A 20,246-nucleotide genomic window follows, 5' to 3' on the forward strand; every position below is an offset into this window, starting at 1 on the left:
AGCACCAGCCCGGTGCACCCCCGGCACATGGAGCAGCTCCCCAGCCCCCCGCTGCCCGCGTCCCCCTCTGTCCCCCCCGTCCGTCCCCTCCGTCCCCGCCGCCCGCACCCCGCGACAGCGCAGCGGCCCGGGCAGGTCCGGCTGCTCAGCAGAACCCGCCCCCGCCCCGCCCCTCCCTGGGATGCGAGGTGTCACGTGGCCCTGCGGCCCCGCCCCCTTTCCCGCGCGCGGTCCCGGTGCGGCGGGCAGCCATGGCGGGGCGCGGGGCTGCGGAACGCGTGCTCCCCGCTCTGCCCCGCCTGCAGCCGCTTTCCACGGCCCGGCGCCCGCCCGCGCCGTGGTTTGAGGACCTCCAGGCTGCCGCCGGGACGGCTCCGGGCTGGCGGCGGGGCCGCCCCGAGCGGCAACTTTCGGCCCCGGGCCTCAGCCGCCCGGTCGCTCACGGAAGCTAGGGGAGATGCTGGTGGCAGCGGAGCTGAGGGGCCGGCGGGGTGAGGGGACCGGCGGGGCGGAGGGGGTGGCCGAGGGGACCGGCGGGGCGGAGGGGGATGGCTGAGGGACGTGGCCCGGCTGAGGGGACTTGGGGAGCTGAATGGACGGCGGGAGCTGAGGGGGATGGCGGGGCTGAGGGGGGCGGCGGGGCTGAGGGCACCGGCGAGCTGAGGGGCGGCCGGGCTGCGGCCGTGCCGTGCCGAGGGACCGGGGCGCTGCGCGGACCAGCGCCGCGGCGGGGCTGAGGGCCGGGGGCCGCGCGCGGCGGGCGGCGCCTCGCAGGCGGGGCACGTGCCGTTCGGCGCGTGGCGGGGGGAGCGGAGGAGCGGGGCGGCGGTTGAGCGCGGCGTTGGCGCCACCTACCGACACGGACGCGTCGCAGCAGCCCGTCCCCGTCAGTGCCGACACCTTCCCCGCCAGGCTGCGGCGGCTGGTCGACAGCCCGCGCTGCCGCTCCGTTCGCTGGGGCGCCTCCGGCCGGGGGCTGGTCATCAACCGGCCGCGCTGTGAGTGCGAGCTGCTGGGCGCCGGGCCGGCCGTCGCCGCGCAGCCGGGTGGCCGTGGGGCAGCGGCAGCCGCCGGTTTCTTCAAGACCACGAACTTCAGCAGCTTCATGCGACAGCTCAGTCTCTATGGCTTCCGCAAGGTGGGGGTGTTGCCGGGGAGCGGTGTGCTGGGGCCGGGCCCAGAGGGTGGACAAGGCAACGGTGGCAACGGCACCGGGCCCCTGCATCGCTTCCGCAGCCCCCACTTTTGCTGCGACCGCCACGACCTCCTCGTCCACCTGAAGCGCCTGACGAAAGGCAACAAGGCGAAGATGGCAGCGGGCCTGGATGTGACCAGCCGCCCACCCAACCGCTTCCAGCGCTTGCTTGGCACGCCACTGGCCGGGCAACCGCTGCTTCCGCCCTCGACGCTCAGCAATGCCAACAGGCCTGGTGAGTCGGAGTGGGCCGTGTGGGGCCTTGGTGGGTTTTTGAGAAGCGCTGGGTGGCATGGGATTTGGAAATCAGCACTCCCCTGAGGGAGAAGGGTTACCTGTCCTTGCCGGTGGCATCTCAGTTCACCTGGTGTAGGGAAGCTGTCGTTGTTTATGCAGGTAGATCTGCTGCCAGTAAGCATGAGTAGCATGGTTCACATGTATTTCAGGCTGCCTGTAGACTATAGTACAGTCTCCATTGCGTACTACACTAAGAACACCCTTGCCCGATCTCTGTGGAGCTGGCACAGCTCTACCAGATGAACGTTACCGCTTCTTGCCCATCGGTAAGGATGCCCATCAGTAGGGGTGCTTAATAAGCTGTCATTAAATGTGTGCGAGACAGTGAGTCATGTGAAGTGATAATTAGAGCATCGTGTTAGTTTTGTGCAAAGGAGGCAAGACCTGGTAGTAAGATTTTTGTCGGTTGTCTCCTGAAAAAGAATTCACAAGCTATGCAGTTTTTAAAACGGATTGCATGAGTAGGTGAGAGCTAATTAGAAAATAATACTGCTGAAAAGCCCTAGAACGTGTTTTCTTTCTTTCTAACACTCTTTGAGAGGATCTGAGTTTTCCCAAGACAAGTCTGAGCCCTCAGGATTATTCCACACGTTTTGTATCGGCCCGAAAGCTTTGTAGCTGGCGCTGTGTAAGGCAGATGTGAATATCTTGCTTTGCAGTGCTCTTGGGCTGCTCTAACTGTGGGCTGCTGCCAGAAGAGCACTCCTGCTTCCCATTCCTTTGGTGGCGTGTTAACTGTCATCTTCCTTGCAGCTGATACAGCAACATGTTGGTTCAGCGCAACGATCGGAGAAGACTTCAACAGCCTTTTTGTGGCTGGCTCCTGGACCCGGGTGATGCACCCCGTGGGTGCAGAGCTGTAAGGCGCGGTGTAGGAGAAGCGGCAGGACTGTGCGACCAGGAGAAGGGGAGAAGCAGTTGACGGTACTGCTCTCTGCAGCACCGGCTGGCATTTAGAGCAGAGTAGGGTATCACCATGCTCGTGGTTACTGTGTCAGGGTAGGAACTGTCATCTAATTCAAGTGGTGTTTTCCGTGATGTGTGTGGAACTGCACGTGCAATACCAAGAAAACAAAATGAAGCATCGGAGAAGGGATGGAACTTATTTCAGTAGGGAGGCTAGGAAGCATTTAAATTAATGATTTGATGTGAACGTTGTTAACGCTAAGATGAGTCATTGCAGACTTCAATGACATGTGGTTTGTCTGATGTAATGCAGACCACTGGTAAAGGAAATTATTAGAAAGAGATGACCTGTTCATTTTTTGTCCTCTGTTTTGATGGCTGCAGTTTCAGAGTTTTTGCTCTAGGAGTCTCATTTTCTAGAAAGACAGAACAAGGAAAACACTGGGGTTTCTATGCAGTCAGGTTCTGACAGGCTGACAATGCACTGTTGCACTCTGTACTGACTATTCAGCGGCATGACTTTGCTGTAAATGTGAGGTGATTTGATAGATAAGAGATACTTGTGTTTGCAAAGCATCAGTCTGTTCCCAATGTCTTGCAGCATGTAACGCTGTGTTAAACATTCAGGAACAATTCCTGGACAGCAACGGGAGGTGGGTAACTTGGCATCCTGTGGTGTCTTGTGTATGTGTTAGAACTAGATAATCTTCATGTCCCTATCCAAAGGTAAAATATAAACAAAAGGATTTTCATACCCCTGTTCCTTCTCTGTTTATAAATGGTGAAAGTACTGAACAGGAAATAAACGGTCCTATACGTTAAGTCTTAGCAAATCTTCAGGGTCAGCTGGTATTTATTTAGTGATTCTTAATGGTTAAATGTGAACTTGCAGAATAATGACTGTATGTTACTGATTTCTTGAATTAGCTTCCGTCAGAGGAGTGCCAGAGGTAAATGTGAGGCTATTTTTAAAAAAAACACCTTTTGAGTGAGAATTGGAAACTACAGGTCTGAGAAAGCCTGGCTTCTAGATCAACCCTATTGATGTGAACCATCCTGAAACTTGTAATTCTCATGGCTAAATGCAATCCTGCAGGGGAGTCACAAATGCAGTAGTTCTTGGAGAAATCAATGAGCACAGGCGTTCGGGGTGTTACTGTCAGTGTTTCAAGAAAGCCACCGAAACAGAAATTGGGCTGTCATGGTATAAAAGCAAATACCATTTCATGAAACAGTAACTGTCTGAGAGAGGAAACTGTAAAATAATAGAGAAGAATAAAAGGACTATCTAGGAAATAGCAAAATGGCAAAGTCTGGGATATTTTAGTCTGCACTGAACTAGTTGAGCTGACTGAGGAAAAACTGGCTTTGAATTTTTTTTCTTGACCAAATAAATGACTTGTCATAAAGTACTTGCAAAGTCCTTTGGAGGATTTTGACATTGCCCTTCCCTTAGCTGTTTGTGAGCTGTCAGTAGTGGAGTTTGGTCAAATCTTGCTTTATGATGTCCCTTTTTTAAAATGTATTGTCTGATTTAACACACAGTACTTTCAAATTGCTTTTGTTTGGTTTAGTAAGTTACTACACTTTCCGATGTATGGCACATTTCTAAATATGGGTAACTCGTTACTGCCAGTTTAAGGAGGTTGAATGCTACGCAGACACCTCTGGGTTGGCGCTTCACTCGTGTGCCGCACAGCAGTTACTGCATGCTCGGGTCTAAGAGTACAGTCTCCTTTCTGGGTTAAGTATGCTGGAGCAAAGGCAGTCTTCCCAAATCATGTTGTAGAGCCTTGGCTCCTCATATTGCCTTTCTTTGCCTGTGAAAACTCCTTTCCTTAACACTTGCTTCGCTTTATTTTGTACCCACTGCAGGACTGCTGACTGTAGGACAGTTTCATCAACTTTACGGTCAAGGTGTTTTCCCTCCTTACTCCTACACGGCAACCTCGTGCCAAGCCCCCAGCACTTCACCAGCACAAAGATTAGGTCCGACTCCAGTCCCTTCCACTTGGATCCAGCAGGGACCACTTGGGTTGCTGCCAGGGCAAGGGGCTTCCCCAGCTTTTCCAGATAAAGGGGCTGCCTTTCCGGTACTCCAGACGCTTCCAACGGGAGCCACGTACACACTCCAGCCTGTGGCTTCTCTTCTGCCACTTCAGCAAGGGACTCAAAGCGTTGCCGCATCCATTGCAAATTGTAGCAGCTCTGCATCTTCAGTGCCGTACTCACAAACCTGCTGTCCAACAGGTATGGAAAAAAATTTCTGCATTTGCTTTTCAAAAAGAGATTTTAAAGTGAGACTTTCAAATATTTTTCTATAATACTCTGCCATGTGTATATCTCAAGTGAGAATTAGAAAGTGTCAAGTCTAAAAGGAAGATGGACCTTTAAAGCAAAAGGAGTTTCTGTTTGCTATTCGTGTCCTTCCTCCAGATTTTGCGTGTCCCCTGGTGATTTTCTGGATAGCCTTTCTGTTGAGGTGAAAGGGCGAGGAGAAAGACATTTGTCCAAAACTAGTCGGTGTGAGGCTAACTTTCATTTTTGTTTTTTCAATTAAGCAAAACTTGGACAATGATATTAAAGCACTGAGACCTTGTTAAGAAGTAGTATCCTAGGCCTTGGTCTCATGTTTTTCCAGGTTAAGGTTTTAAACCTTAAAGATCAGTCAGACGTATTGTGTAGAACAGGGGTCCTCAAACTTTCTAAACAGGGGGCCGGCGCGCGGATTAGGTGGCCGGAAGTCATCTGCGGCTGCTTGGTTTCCCCCTCCCACCCCCGGCAGGGTGGTGGTGGTGGTGTGGGGGTTCTGTAAATACGGGGGGGCGGATTGAGGACCCTGGGGGGCCATATCTGGCCCACGGGTCGTAGTTTGAGGACTCCTGGTGTAGAATATTTCATTCTGCTCGTACTGTTTTTGTATCTAAATTTTTTTTTCTTGCTTAGCTTCTTTATGTTGTATTTTTTTATGCACTGAAGACTAGAAAGTACAAAAGTCTTGGCTCCTTTCTTTTTTCGAAATTATTTCTGCCACAATTGTCAGTCTCACTTAATCACTTGATTACAAAGTAAATCAGTCTCGCTTCAGTGTTTTTATTCTTCAGAAGAGGAGTTGAAGCAAATTACTGTTCTTTTCCTTGCCCTTACCTTGAATTGGAAAAATCACATGATAGGTTATTTTCTGGGGAGTGGTGGTCTGTTTGTTGTTGTTTTGTGGTGTGTTTGTTTAATTTCCCTAAAACTTCTGAAATTCAGAACAGTGACCCTTTCCTTGAACAAACTAAAGCTCAGTTATTATTCTTTCCTTCTGCCTGCTCCTCCTTTGGCAGCCGCACCTTCACAAAGACAGCTATCTGTCCCTGTTTAGAAATCCTACACAGTGAAATCATTACATCTTTTGTGCATCTCTTCTGAGACCTCTGCTGAGAACATTTCAGGCAATAATCACTAGTTTCCATAACGTCATTTTTGTCAAGGAAGGGTTCGGAGGAGCTGGGCATTTCTTGTAGACACACTTAAATGTTTAAGAGACAGGCAACTTCTGCCACGTGCTCCTTGCCTTGTGCCCCTTATGCAGAGATTACTGTGGTGGCCAAAGTGTGGAGCCTGCCTTACCAGCTGCTAACTATTAAGTCTTCTCCCAGGAGCAGGTGTCCTGAGAATCACAGAATGGTTTGGGTTGGAAGGGACCTTAAAGATCAGCAAGTTCCCACCCCCCTGCCGTGGGCAGGGACACCTTCTATTAGTTCAGGTTGCTCCAAGCCTCATCCAGAATACTTGCTTCATTAGGGTGGGAGGTGGGAGGTGGTCCCCGCTTTGCGTTTCTATGGTTACAGAGCATAGGCTGAAACTCATCATGATGAATTGTAGTTGTCTCTGTCTCAGCTAAGGCCCCAGCCCTCTTCCGTAGTCAAGGGAAGGAAAGGGGCGTCTCGGGTGCGATTCACGTAGCTCGGTTTAGAGTTTGTCTTGGGGTAAGATTCCTGGTGTCCTGGAAGTGCCTGTTTTGAAGTACTGCCTGTAGGGGAGCTGAGGGAGACCAGCGTAGATTTAGACATGAATATGGAGATCTCTCTCGCTGGGTGACGCTCGTTGCTTTAAGTTTAAAGGATAACTTGGCTATGTTGCTCAGGTAGAATCTTCTGGGGTGGGAGGTGGGTGTGAGAATGCGGTGAAAACATACCAAATTTTGCAAGGTGTAATCAAAACTAAAATGCAGAAACTTAGGGAATCTGAGGCGTTTGAAAACTCCAGTGAATTAATTAGCGTTTCTGAGAGTGTAAGTGACATTTCACTGGAGTATGATAAATCTTTTAATTTTCACTGTCGCTCTAGGACTGTCTCAGCGGTTTTACTTCTGTGCCTGTGTATCTCTTAATCTCTCCGCTATCCTTTCTTCTGTATATTATAACATACAGCATGCTGAAAGCGTGTTTCTTCATATGTCCACATGAAAAAGTCTGGTTTCCTTCATCATGAGAGCACAGCAGCAAGATTAGTTTGTTTGGAAAGTGATAGTTAACCTTAAGATACGTATTTAGTAAGTGAGAGAACTGAAGAATGTATGTTCAATCTTATGCTTGACTCTCCATTTCACTTTTGAAGTCCCATTAAATGAAATCAAAGTAGAACTTTCTGAAAAGATTTCTTTTTATGTGTATTCAAACTTGTTTGTTAACTTGCGTGACAAAAAAATTCCCTGGTTTTTCATTATGATTCTTATTGAAAAGTCAGTAACATAAAATATGCTCGTCTAAGTCTCTTTTTCCCCACTAGCCTTAGACCATAATTAGTTTAAGGATTTAGTTCTGTTTACTTTCGGCTATCTGCAAAACCTTTGACAGTAGTAGAATCGGGTGAAAGAAATGCGTTGAAGCTTCATTATCTGAGAGTGTCTAATAATGAAAAATCAGTCATGGAGACCATGTGAGACATGTTAGTTATTGGTGCCACCTGACAGTGCAAGTCCAATCGTGCCTTTGGCATACATCTGTGCCTGTAGGGTTCATTTACATATGAAAACCTTTCTGGTGAGTGGTAGTTCAGGAGTAGTCATGATATTCTTCGGAATGACACACTCTGGGTTAAGATAATTCATTTTCTTTGTAAGTCTTAAAATTCACATGGTCACAAGTGTGTATGTGTGTATGAACACCTAGGCTCAGCTATGTGAATGCACTTTGTGGTGTATTGTGACAAGAAACTCAAGCAGCCAAATCAGGGAGGTGATATTAAGACAGAAAAGACTGATGATGAAGTTTCTGCATGTATGTGTGTGTTTTATCAATTTTACAATATATATTTTTAATATATCTATACATATCTTAAAATAAGTATTTTTAAGATTAAGAAATTGGTCTTAAAATGGCTTGGGAGGTAACAATAAATTTCTGGAATTTCGCTTACTGTGTGATTATTGAAATGTTTAATCGAAGTAAGCAATAGAACTGCACACCAGACACAAGTTCCGGCAGTCTGATAGCTGTGTTTGAATTCTTGCAGCCACACCAGAGCTGTTCAGCAGCAGCCCACACAGATCCTCTGGCTGGCTGTGCTGGTCCTGCTGCTTCAGCGTGCACCCACGACAGCTTTCTCCAGGTGAGCGTAGCCTACTGAAAGGAGGTGAAAGCGAAGGAGACTGTATGAATGAGCTGCAGGTTTATACACTTGTGAAATTAAGGATATAAATTTGAAAATTGATCTGCTTGATAAAGTGAAAGTGATGTGGTTTACAAATACCTATTTCAAAGAACCACTGAATGTTAAACGGGTAGTTTTGTAATTCAGGTTAGGTTTCAGGGTAGCAGCATAGTGGGTGTCCTCATCAGTGGAGTGTTTTTTTGCTTGACTTCACCAGAATCACTTTTAGTTAATGAGCCTGCATTTGTATTGGAAGAATGCTCTTGCCTGGACAAAAAGAGATTCTTTAATATTATGAAAAAACTGAGAAGCAGCTCCACTTCTTTGTCCCGGACAGCTTCCTGCAGTCCTGAGTTTCATTTGTTGAACGAGAAAAACTAAGGTGACTTTTTGGAATGGGCCCCGCCTCAGAGATCTCTTATTAAAGATAACTCCAGCACTTCCTGTAAATGCGTTATGTAATTCTAGTGGAAACTGCACCTTATTTGGAGGGCCTGGCTTATCAGATATCAGAAGATCTTTAGTAAGAATGCAAGGGCTTCCTTTTCTATTACAGCGTAACACATATACTTTTTTCCCCCCTCACAGAGGACAAGCGAAGCAAGTTATGCTTATGTGTGTTGAAAAAGGGTTGACCTACCCAAGCTTGATCATCCAGTTTCCTATCTTGCAAATATCAACCTTTGTCTTTTATTCATGAGTTTTTTTAAAAAATAAGCTTATCCAAGATGGGCGGCTTATGGCCTGGATAACTCCAGCTGCTTGCCAGCAAAGATCAGCCGCTGCTGGTCGGGGGGAATGCCTTCCTTGTCCTGGATCTTGGCCTTCACATTCTCAATGGTGTCACTGGGCTCGACCTCAAGGGTGATGGTCTTGCCAGTCAGGGTCTTCACAAAGATCTGCATGCCACCCCTCAGACGGAGCACAAGATGGAGGGATGTCCCTGTTCGGGCGCCACATTGACGAGCGAGGGGAAGCACGCAGCCGACTCAATATGAGTGATAGAGCAAGCTTCGATTTATTACGGCGCGATTATGTCATATATACAGTTCCAGTTAATTATGCCTACATCTGCTGATTGGCTAAGCTCTAAAGGGTTACATTTTCATACGTCCTCCTACTTGCGGTTTCTGCGGATAGCTAGCTACATATTTTTTTTTCCTCTCTTGTCTACGCGAATTCCTCAAAGTTATTTACAACATTAGGCACAAGGTCAGTGTTTTTCTCAGCTTCCTTATCAGCATGCCTCAGCATAGGAGGCCTGCTTCAGCTAACTTACGCTAACTTTGTTTCACAAAGATCTTTAAGGGAGTCATGGCCATGATCACACAGCCATTCTGCAACAGATAACACGTTAGTGTAAGGCTATAAATAGCCAACAGCCAGTCATGCCGTCGATATTGTAGTATTTATTTTTCGCGCAGTGCATCTTTGTCCTCTCACTTTGATCGTGAGCTGCTTTTTTCATCCAGGACGCGAGGATCCATCTGAGCGATGGGAAGTCACAATTAAATAGCTTATCTCGGAAGGCCGAGATCAATGGGATAGTAAATCATTCCAAAGGAGTTGTCAAAGGTGGTGTTGTGGCTAGATTGAAGGGTAACATACAGTGTCCAAAGGGTCTAGTAAAACTCAGTTGTTTGGAGAAGCAAGTCCGTGGGCAGTGTGTGGAGCCAGAAGAGCTTTAGGCCACTTGCTAGTGGTTGCTTTGTTTCCTGGAAACCCCCAGCAAAAAGCTGCCGAGCATCTGGGCAGAGACTGCGGGAAGGCGATCCTCTGTGTGAGAAGGCCAAAGGCGAGCAGTGCCCTGTATCAGTTCCACCAGGTCAGTAACCGGCTGTCTCTGAGCAGGGTAACACAGCTATCGTACCGCGTGGATCAACGGGACTTCTAGAGATTTCTGAGTCTTAGCATAGCATAGGTCATTTCTCCTGGAACGTGGTGACAGGCTGTGCAGGTGGTACAGAAGACAGCAGTTTGCCTGCGGTTCTTGCTGAGCTGTGGGGAATAATCAGTTTGCCTTTTGTGTGTTCTGGGGCATATACTTCCCCAAACTTCTGCTGGGGGATGTGGCAAGCTGCAGTATTGAGCATCCTGCCCGGCTGGCGTATTGATCATCCATCAGTAACCACTTGCACAAATCCTCAAAAGCGGTAAAATTCATCAGCCCTGGCTGACTAAGCATTTTTATTGTTCCTCACAAAAAATAGAACTATTGCATGGAATATTTCCTATCGTTCCACTCAATACCTTCCACCAGTTGCAGGAATTCAGTGCGATGCTGTTGAAGCGTGGTTTGCGGGGCGTTTTAGGCTGTTTGGTCCCGCTGTGTGCTGCTAGGTAGGAGTGGCAAAGCCTATACGAAACTGCCGGGCCAGTCCCGAAGACAGCGAACCGTATCGGCGCACTAGCAGTCAGCAAGCTGGTTACCAGCCCCGTTTCTGTTGGATCCAGACGGTGCTTTGTGGTCTCAGAAGGAAAAGCTGGCACTCTCGGACAAGGAAGCTTAAACCTTGTGCTGTTCTTACTGGGTCTTGCAGAGAGCATCACTTTTTAAGTTTAGGAGAGATTAAGACAGGTGGAGTTTCTGGGTCTTGGAGGCCAGCTGCTGGGCTTGTACAGTACGCACCTGAGCTGCTGAAAGTGTTAGGTGACCCTGCCTGGAACACGGGCAGACCAGGCCGGTAACTAACTGGTTGGTTGCCTGCAGTTTGCTCTCCAGGAAAAGCTGCAGAGAATTACTGCGTGGAATGGCAAGGGGGCAGAGGTGGTTATACCCAGACATGGTGGCTGATGATGGTGTATCTCACCAGGTTTCTGAAATCGGGGTTTCAGAGGTTTGTATTACACTCTCATCACGGTTGGTTACAAAACAGGGAGCTCGGGTACAACTTCTTACCCATTTTCCATTAGGGTTCTCTTAAGTGGGGTTTGGATTAGTGTGATGAATCGGTATCCTTGGGTAGGAATGAGTCTTTTGAGAGACCTCCTGCTATCTTCTGCAGCAGCAGTGCTGGCAGCTCACAACCATTAGCTCAATACTTCCCCACTGCTTTATCATAGATGTGAACTCAGGCTACATGTTGGATTTCAGCGATTATTTTTTTTTTCCTGCCCTCACCTCATTTTTATTTTTATTTTTTTAATAGCAGCCCTGCTGTTTGATTATTGCTATTACCATGGTTATTAAGCTGTCAGTATTTCCTTGTGGAACTGAAGCAAGAGGTAACAGGAAATGGAAGAAATAAACGTGCAAGAAAAAAGAAGAAAAACTTTCTATTTGTAGTAAGGAATGATAATCAGCTATGTTATTTCAAAAAGAAATCAAGTCTGAATTCCGATTGCCCAAGCACTCAAGCCAGATTTGTGTAGTGCTAGCAGTCCCTGAAAAGGTGTGGTTGTGCTTTAATTCCTGCTCACGCTATGCTAATCTTATAAGTGAAATGCCCATCTTCTCTTTCACCACTTTTGCTAAGTCAGACCATTTTTCCTCTTGAGCTTGCATGACCAGCAAGCTATTAGTCTTTCAAGCCCTGACTTCTCAATCTTTTATTGGTTTTCCTTGTTTCATTGCTCCCCCCCCCCCCCCATCCTCGTCTGTCATATCTTTTCCAGGTGAACTAAAAGGATTTAAATTGTACCTTTGTGTGGCTCCTTTCTCCTGTTGGAAATACATACGAGATCCTGTAGTGCATCCAAGAGGACAATATGTGCTATAACAGCTTCAAGCTGAGGTCCCCTAAGAAGAGGCAGAAAAAGATTCAGTATGGGTGGGTTGGTTGGTCGGTTTTTGGCAGGGATGATCTTATTCCTGGACGGTTTGGTAACCCAGATCTTAATTAAAATCCTGACTACTTACGACAGTAAACAAGCAATGCAACAGAAATGAAACACCTTGTTAACATTTTAAAAAAATAGAACTGAAAAAAAAATCAAATGAGAGGAATAATGTGTGAACCTATCTCATAAAAACATAAAGGTGGCTTAGCCTTTAATGAAAAGATTTTGCTTAACTTAACCTAAATTTCTCAAATTCCAGGTTTTATTTTCCCCTCTGTTTCCCCCCACCCTCCACAGTTTGTGGCTATCTGCAAACTGGCACATCTACACAAATCCACACTAGGACTTGACTTCACACACCCAGAAGACGGGATCTCATCTCTTTGTGGTATCTCCTTCAGGGAGAGACCAAGTCCTTCACTGGCATTTGATCTGATACGGCTTTCCTAGTAGGTGATCCTGCAGCTTCCTGTTTCTAATTTACTCGTCTCTGGAAGTAGCTTTTCATTAACCATGACCTCAGCTAGAAGGTCTAAGGATAGTCAGGCACTAAGGACTAATCCTTCATGCTGGATCTCTTCCAAAAGAAGGCTGTATTTTAAATAGACCTGAGTTTCTGTTCAACATCGTTGTATGACTTGTATTTGTCAGAAGAAATGACCCTTCTAGTGTCCTTTGATTGAGTCACCTCCAGAAGAAGTAGCAGTACAGACACTGGCTGTTAAAATGTCATCTATCATTTCACTTGGGTAGGACTTGATGCTTTTGAAAAACTCTGTCATTGTCTTTGTTCTGTTTCAAAGGTTATTCGATATATATGAATGCTACTAAAAAAATCATCACTGGATTGCTGATTGTGTCCTGTCGTCCTGTGATGTCATTACAGTGAAAAATTTTAGTAGTGTTCAGACCTGATCTGTGATGGCAAAGGCAGTCTCTGTAGGTTCTACAAGAAGGGTTTCTGACCTGAAATTCTGTCGGGTTTTTACGCAGATTGATGCAGACTTCGAGTTGTGCCTCTGTGGGACCCTGTCATGACCGGAGAGTCCAGATGTGAGGCTGTGACAGGCAGGGCAGTTTTACAGTATTTGCTGTCATCGGTATTTGAACTCCCACTCCTCCTGGGACTGGGGCATCCCTGGGGGGCACCCCTTGTGTAGATGTGCCTATGGACAGTCGCTTGAGGAGGAAAATGATGTTATTGGTTAAGAAGCGGTGAGTTCCTCAAGTTGTGTTGTCCATATGCACATTTACAGCATATGGACCTTTTTCTTTTGCTTAAAAATGTTGTGGTTTATACTGGGTTTATACACAACAGGAATGCTTGAGTTTTAGAAGGAACTGAAGGCGGGTGGATTTTCTCTCTCATTTTCTATTACATATGTGGCACGTGAAGAGGGTGGTTCTAGTGTACCCCCACAGGTCCTACTAAGACCAGAAGTCTCTGATTTGAATGCTTGGGTATATTTAACACCTGCGGTGCAAAGGGTGTGCAGACAATGCATCTGCAGGCATACACCAGCTCCTCTCCAGGATAGACCATGAATAGAAGAAAGGAAGTGTGCCAAGAGTAAGGTGGTTAATGAAAACCAAGACAAAGCAGTAGCTTTTTTTTTTTCTTCTTCTGGTTAAACTTGCTATTTTAACTGAGAATAACAGACAATCTTTCAAGCTTTTGGATAAATGGATAAACAGAATCAATACACATCCTGTCGTGGTAATTTTTTATACAAAAGTTCACTGTATTTTGTTTTTTCCAGAATCCTCCAATGCAGTCATCTTATGAAGCTGAACTGATGCCATCTGACTGGCTATGTAATATATCTGAAGAAAACAAGAAGGCAGAAGTCGGTCTTGAAGCCACGTTTCAGGTTGCCGCTGAGGTGCATTCATCATGCAAAGCTGAAAAGGTGGGAGTGGCACCTGTAGAGAGCCAGAGTTCAATCCTGGAGCTTAATGGAAATCAGGCAGTGCCTGTTAATAGTTACACACCTTTTTCAACTGAGGAAAGCCAGCTGGAACGTCTCACTCCTGTAACTTCAGACACGTCATTTCTGGTGGCAGCAGATGGAGCACTGAATTTGTCTCCATTACAGCCTTCTGACATTCTTTGTGCTGCCGATCCCACTCTGTCTATAGAAACTGCTGCTGCTGCTAAAATACTACAAGAACTTCTGACCACACAGGAAGCAGATGAAGAACGGAGCAAAGAACCAGATCACCGCCCAGCTGAGTTCTCCCTCATGATTTTTCAGGAAGAATTGTTCAGTCCAGAGCAGGTAAGGGGTAAAGGGAGGTAAACCAACATCTTTCTTGAGCTAACTATATTTGATAGTAATGCTAGGGTCTGGACCGATAGCTTTTCAATATTCTTGCCTGCTTAAGAACCGAAGGCTTCTTTAATTAAGCTGTTAATGGACAGTGAAGGGTTTGCTTGGTAAAGCAAGATACAAAAAGAAGACGGAATGAAAAAGTATCCCATGTTAATGAGCATGACATGTGTCAGCCTGTTGGCCAAGTTAGGGTGTTCATTTGCATGGGAAACATGTGTAGTGCAGGTGTATTCGTGGTGATGAAGTGGATGCTTTTTTGGGTTGTAACATACCGTCTTTTAATCTCCAACAAAGAAGAGTATTTTGAGAATTGCCACTGGAGGCAGATTTTTGCTTAAATTTAGATAAACGCTTAGATTGTTTCTGATAAATAGTTATTAAGTTCTGTTTTCAGTGGAAAGTATAGTCTTTTGACATTTGAATGGTATAAAGCATCTTCATTGGCTTATACCTTGTGGTGTACAACAAGTTGTAATTGTACTTCAGTCTACCTGGAGCTGGTCTTCCCTGTAGGTAAAGTTGTAAGTCTCATGAGGAGTGAGGGGCATTCTAGATGTTACTCTGTTAAGGCAGCAAATGCATGCTCTGCTTTTTTTTGGTTTTGTTTTGAAAACAAAGTAAGCTCAGGAGATTGACTGCATCTGTTTCTGCTGCATGAGACCTACCTTGCATGTAGGCACTCAAAATCTCATTTTTGTGTATGCATTGAAGCTACTGTCTTATTGTTCTGTCGGTAGCTTGACGCCTTCACTGAAGTTTCTAGATCGGAAATCATCAGCTGGTGCAAACCTCCCGTTGTTGCTTTCAGCCAGCGTTATAAAGATTAGTCATCTTCCTCTTGGGTATCTTTCTAGAAAGGGATGTGTATCCTGATCAAGCCTCTGCATAGCTCAAGCCTAGACTAGACTGTTCTGCTCCGTACTGTGTAGGGAAGAGCACATCCCTGTGCTAGTGCATAGAGTTGGCAGTACTCCTTAATTGGTGCCCACTCAATATATTAAGCGTTGACCGCACTTTAAATGTTGTCAGTTTCGAGAATTTTTGGACTGCATTTTTAGAATGATAGGTTGTCCCTTGTTGAAGGCCTTTGGAGTCCATGACCTGAAATTCCTTGTCAAGAACTGGGGGAATTAAGCGCATGAACCACGTAGTTGTTTGGGAGGGAGGTTTTGTATATTTGTGAGAATCCTGATGTTGGTCCTGGACCGTAACTGGTTAAATAACTGGCCTCATTTTTTGAGCAATTGAAAAGCAATTCAGGGACTGTTCAGCGTTTTGTTTGACAGATTCCCTCTTTCTGTTAGAACTACTCTTTAACTAGTCTCCTCCTCCCAAACTCAGGAGAGGGAAGGTTAACTTAACACCCTGCTTGTCCAGAGCCTGCGGTCATGGCAGGTGCCGAACTCTCCAGAGGAGGCTTCTGTGCCTGTACTCCTCACATCAGGCTCCAGCACAGTTTTCTTCCTCATCCCTGAGTCTGGAAGCACTCAGGCTTTCAGCGGCTGTTGGTACCATGTGTTTTAGAGCAAGCTTGTGACAGAATAGTGGGCGTGCACAGAAGACCGCTCTGTTCCTCTCTATACGAGCAGAGGGGGAGCAAATTCCTCCACTGTTCGTACAAGAGCATCAGAACAGCTCTGCTGGGTCAGATCAAAGGTTTGTCTTGCCCAGTGTCAAGTCTCAAAACAACAGCTGTAATCTGATGTGTAGGGAAGAGCAAGAACAAGGCCCGCAAACAGAGCAGGGCATTCCTGCTTATACTTTCCAGCTACTTTCAGCCCGAGGACTTGCGATGATGCTGTGTACTTCATCTTGGGTTTCTGCTCTGTGGACTGAAGTCAGCCCTTGAAACTGTCGGTTTTAGCCTACGGGACCTTTTGACCAAGCTGGTACTTTGCTCACGGGCTATTCCTGCACGAAGAGCTTCCTTTTGTGCGTGGCTGTTAGTAGTTTCATGTGATGCTTCCCCATTTCCGTCTCAGAAGGGACATTCAGCTGTCATCCCTGGCTGCTTACTGCATGTCACTTGTGACTTTCCGCATCGCTTATCACAGCCGCCTCAGTAGTCGCCTTTCCTGACTGTACAGCCCTGCTGTAGCTTCCTCTGCGTGGCAGCTGCTCTGCACCTCTGGTTAGCATTGGAATTGTTCTCAACTTGTTCTAGTACATCCTCTTCTGAAATGAAGAGAACATTTTTACAGTGACACAAAGATGTTTGCTGTTTTGTTTTCTGTTTCGTTCAGGTATTTCCCAGCATTTAATTACTCTTGTGACCAGCACTGAGCCTTGAACTGTCTTCCTCATAGAAGTAACAGTTTAGTAGAAACCTGCTTTATTCTGCTTTCCCGATTTCCTAAAAGACAGCAAATTAAAGAGCAGTTCTTTACATGAAAAGAGTTAGTACATTCAACAGTTCAGATCCAGTGTTGCCCTCTCAGCCTCAGTGAATTTCTGTCCTAGACTTTTACAGGCTTTGGCCTTTAATGGGCATATTTTATTCCACTCCTACTCCTAAGAAATGTTTTATTTGCTTCTTAAAGTGGAAATAGAACATGTCTGTAATGCTTGATCAAGAGGAATTTGCCTCTATTTCGTTCAGTCTCCTTGGCCGCATACCTATGTGAAGGCTGAAACGCTTGCTTTCTTTGGGGAAGGTGAATCCAGCAAACCCCGTTCATGCGAGTTGCTAGTTTTAGTACCTCAGCTTCCCATCATGGTTCCAGCTGGGTATAGGTATAGTCCAGTCAGTGTCTCGTAAGTCGTGTAAGTAGTGAGTGAGATGAAGCAGTTTTGGCGTTTTTCAGTAACTGAGGTGAAAAGGCAAAACTTTCACGTCTGTCAGCTTTGGTAGCTTTGATTCTCCGCCAAACAATGTTTCGGACTCTGAAGCTGCAGAAGTATCAGACCTGAGTGGAGGGTCTGTCCACAGGTGCGGTGAATCCGTGGTCAGAAACATGTTCGCTTAAAAGACCAAACAATAAAAAAAAGGGATAGCTTGGGAACCAGACTTGTGTGGGCTAGGCTGATGCTGTTAGGATGAAAATGGTATTATTACCTATTACATTAGATTACTGAAGAGTTGGTGTGTAAGATTCTATAAACACAGTGATAAAAAGGAATCTGAAAGGGGTGCTGTGCAGTGTGACTGCTCTTCAGTTTCCACACACGCAGCTGTAAGGGTTAAAATTGGACACAGCATTGGAAGTACAGGTTCACCAGTGAGGGGGAATGAAATTTCCCCAGTTTGCTGGCCACGCTCGTCCTGGTGTAGCCCAAGGTGTCATTAGCCTTACTGGGCACTGCAGCACCCCCAGGTCCTTTGCAGAACTGCTAGTTAGAGTGTCTAGACTTCTTTCACCACGTCGGCTAGTAACAGTTTCTTGATAATGGTTATCCCAATATGCATGTTACTTGTTTTTTCTTTATCAAACACTGCAATTTGGTTTTTACATCCCCCACCTGGTATTGCTCTTCATTATTCTCTTCTTTCTGCAAATCTCATTATTTAAAATTGTTTCTAGAGCAGTTGTTCGCTGGAATATCCAGTTTAGAACGCTTACTTGAGAAATCTTCCCTTCTCTCACTGCTTGATTAAGGCTGCTCACTAATTTTCCTGGAAATTTATTATTATGTAAATGTCACCAGGAATAAAGAGGTCATCATCACTCGTGAGACTTGGATTCTAGCTGGTGTAGGTAGTGACCTACAGCCTGCCTGCCGCCTTTGTTTTTGTGCCTGGGAAGGAGTTGTGGTTCGGACATCAGACAAAAGGCACTGCTAGCCACGTGTTTTTCACGTGGCCTTGTTAATAGTACTGAAGCAGTACATCCAGACAGCGCATTTCAAAGATGGAAAAAAGAGTCAAGTGGGTGTCCAGCAAGTGCAGGAGGTGTGTTGGAGGGAACTAGTTCTCCCTGGAGTACTCCATTACTGTATTTGCACAGGTCTTTTTGAATGATATTATACAACTTTGTCAAGGAATGTACGTGTGTTTCTATTGATATGTATACACATAGCAGGTTATATACTCAGCATTGAGTAATGACAGACTCAAGGTGGCGAGCGTGATTTTTGGAAAGACTGTCTTATTACCAAGTGTGACCTCTTGTCTTCTGTAAACTCACACATAATGGTTTTCAAAAGCTTTTTTCCTCTTAACAGAAGGAAACATTGCAGACTCTGAGCAGTCATTCATCTTTAGGTCATTGATGGATAAGATATTTGCAGAGGAGACGAATATTCTAGAACAGGTGATACTGAGAAAATTTTTCTGTCTAAAGCTAAATTCCAGGTGCTTAACTTTGGGCCTGTACTGCCTCAGTGAAATAGAAACAGAACTTGGTTGTTTGGCCCTTTTCTCTCTCTCTTTTTTTTTTTTTTTTTTTTTTTTTTTTAAGCTACAGATTTTTGCCACATGATCATGGAAATGTACCCGTCTGCCCAATGGCTGCCTGCAAAACACATGCAGAGCAGCAGCAGAGGGCTCTAAAAAGCAAGCAACACATTATAACTTAAGGTCTTAATGACTGGATGGGGTGGGGTGAGATTCCCAACCAGAAACGTGTGGTTTCCATGTGGTTCTGCATCACACAGCTCTGCGAAGTTGTTTGAGCTAGATCTGTCGTCATTATTACACGTGCTGGTAACAAGGAGCGCACCTGTATTTCTTCTAGCTTATTTCTTCTAGCTAGTTTAATAACTGAGGGCAAAGCTCAGACTGTGGGGACATGTACCCTGACTTTGTGTATTCTAGTTTTCTGATCTCATATTTTGCTTAATATGATATTTTGCAAGAGGTTGTTTCAATTTAGCAACCTTAATTCTGAGTTAAAAACGCTTACTATGTCAACTGTCTAGGCAGTGTTCAACACCTGTTGGATGCCCTTTTGGAGTGGAGAAGAATAGCCTTTATTTTGTTTTATTGGTTTTATATTAGTTTTATTACAAGATAACATTGAGTGATCTTTGGTTTTATTTCTTTTGTTGTTGTGTTGTGTGTTTTTTTTAAGGAGAATACTAGTGTTAAAAGTGAATCCAGGACAGCGGAGACAGAAGAGAGACAATTCACTTCAGGAGCTGAGCCTGTGAATGAATCTGTAGGACAGACAGATTCATCTGTAAAATCTTTCTCCAGGAAAAGACGCGGTTCAGACACAGGCAACTCTCTCGGTAAGAAAGATTCTATATTTTCTCAGAGATTACGGCGACAGCTACTCTGAAACTAACTATTACAGAAAGGGGAGAGTAGAAGAATTTAGTTGTTGTCTGCCGTGTAAGTACCTCATTGTTCCTTCAGTTAAAATATTAAACTTGTACAACCTCTAGCGAGAACGGCTCCCACCAGGGCAGCGTGCCCCCTGGGCTTTGCCGGGGATGTGCAAGAAGAGTTCGTTGCATGTGGCAAACTGACAGGGGGCAGGAGGCGATGAAGAGGTCCACCAGGCAGCTCGCTTTCCAAATGCAGACGTTCATCTCCCCCCCGAGCTCTCCCCATGGCCAACCCCATGGATCCCACACAATTCAGCCACCCGCCCCATCTCCCTGAGGGGAGCAGGTTTGCAGGCGCTTGCCTGACCTGCAGCTGCTCCATCTGCCTCTCCAAGGCCGCCACTTTCATCTCCCAGCTCTTCCTCAGCTGCTCCTCTTGCCGCAGCACCTCTGACTTCTCAGACAGCTCGTTCATCAGCTTGCCGCACCACTCCTGTAACCTGGCCACCTCAGCGTTTTGCCTGCACCAACAGAAGCAGCGTTATTCCAGCCCGCAGGCCAGTCAAGCATCCCTGGCATTACCCAGGGGGAACACATCCTCCTGGTGGGCCTGGTAACAGGGCTTGAAACATCTCAGCGGTTGTGTTGGCCTGTTTCTCGGACACGCCTGGTCCTTCAGGGATGGGGTGGAAGGAGCCGATACATCAATTTCAAAAGCTCCGTTTCCATCCATACTAATGAAGGTATTCCAGCATGCTAGTAATCAATCAAATGTACTTGGTAGTAACATTAGAAGAGGCAATCGGGTCACCAAGCAGGTAAGCCCTGCCTTAGCTTAGGCATTTGGATGGTTTTCTCTGACGTGTGTCAGAGCAGACATCTGGCTA

The 20,246-nt window shown here is 46.1% G+C and overlaps 2 protein-coding genes across 2 annotated transcripts; both read left to right on the top strand.

Annotated features, from left to right (window-relative positions):
- Nucleotides 1–1,105: 1,105 nt before the first annotated feature.
- LOC129735170 (heat shock factor protein 5-like) lies at nt 1,106–5,044 on the top strand. The gene is made up of 3 exons (XM_055700530.1): nt 1,106–1,430; nt 4,274–4,648; nt 5,040–5,044. The coding sequence occupies exons 1-3, from the start codon at nt 1,106–1,108 to the stop codon at nt 5,042–5,044; spliced, it is 705 nt and encodes a 234-aa protein (XP_055556505.1).
- A 2,871-nt stretch (nt 5,045–7,915) lies between these two features.
- LOC129735181 (heat shock factor protein 5-like) lies at nt 7,916–19,928 on the top strand. Its single transcript, XM_055700540.1, has 3 exons — nt 7,916–7,996; nt 13,579–14,097; nt 19,161–19,928. The coding sequence occupies exons 2-3, from the start codon at nt 13,588–13,590 to the stop codon at nt 19,368–19,370; spliced, it is 720 nt and encodes a 239-aa protein (XP_055556515.1). The 5' UTR covers nt 7,916–7,996; nt 13,579–13,587; the 3' UTR covers nt 19,371–19,928.
- Nucleotides 19,929–20,246: the final 318 nt, after the last annotated feature.

The sequence above is a fragment of the Falco cherrug genome, unplaced genomic scaffold, assembly GCF_023634085.1.
Source record: "Falco cherrug isolate bFalChe1 unplaced genomic scaffold, bFalChe1.pri scaffold_44, whole genome shotgun sequence".
Taxonomy (NCBI): Eukaryota; Metazoa; Chordata; class Aves; order Falconiformes; family Falconidae; genus Falco; species Falco cherrug.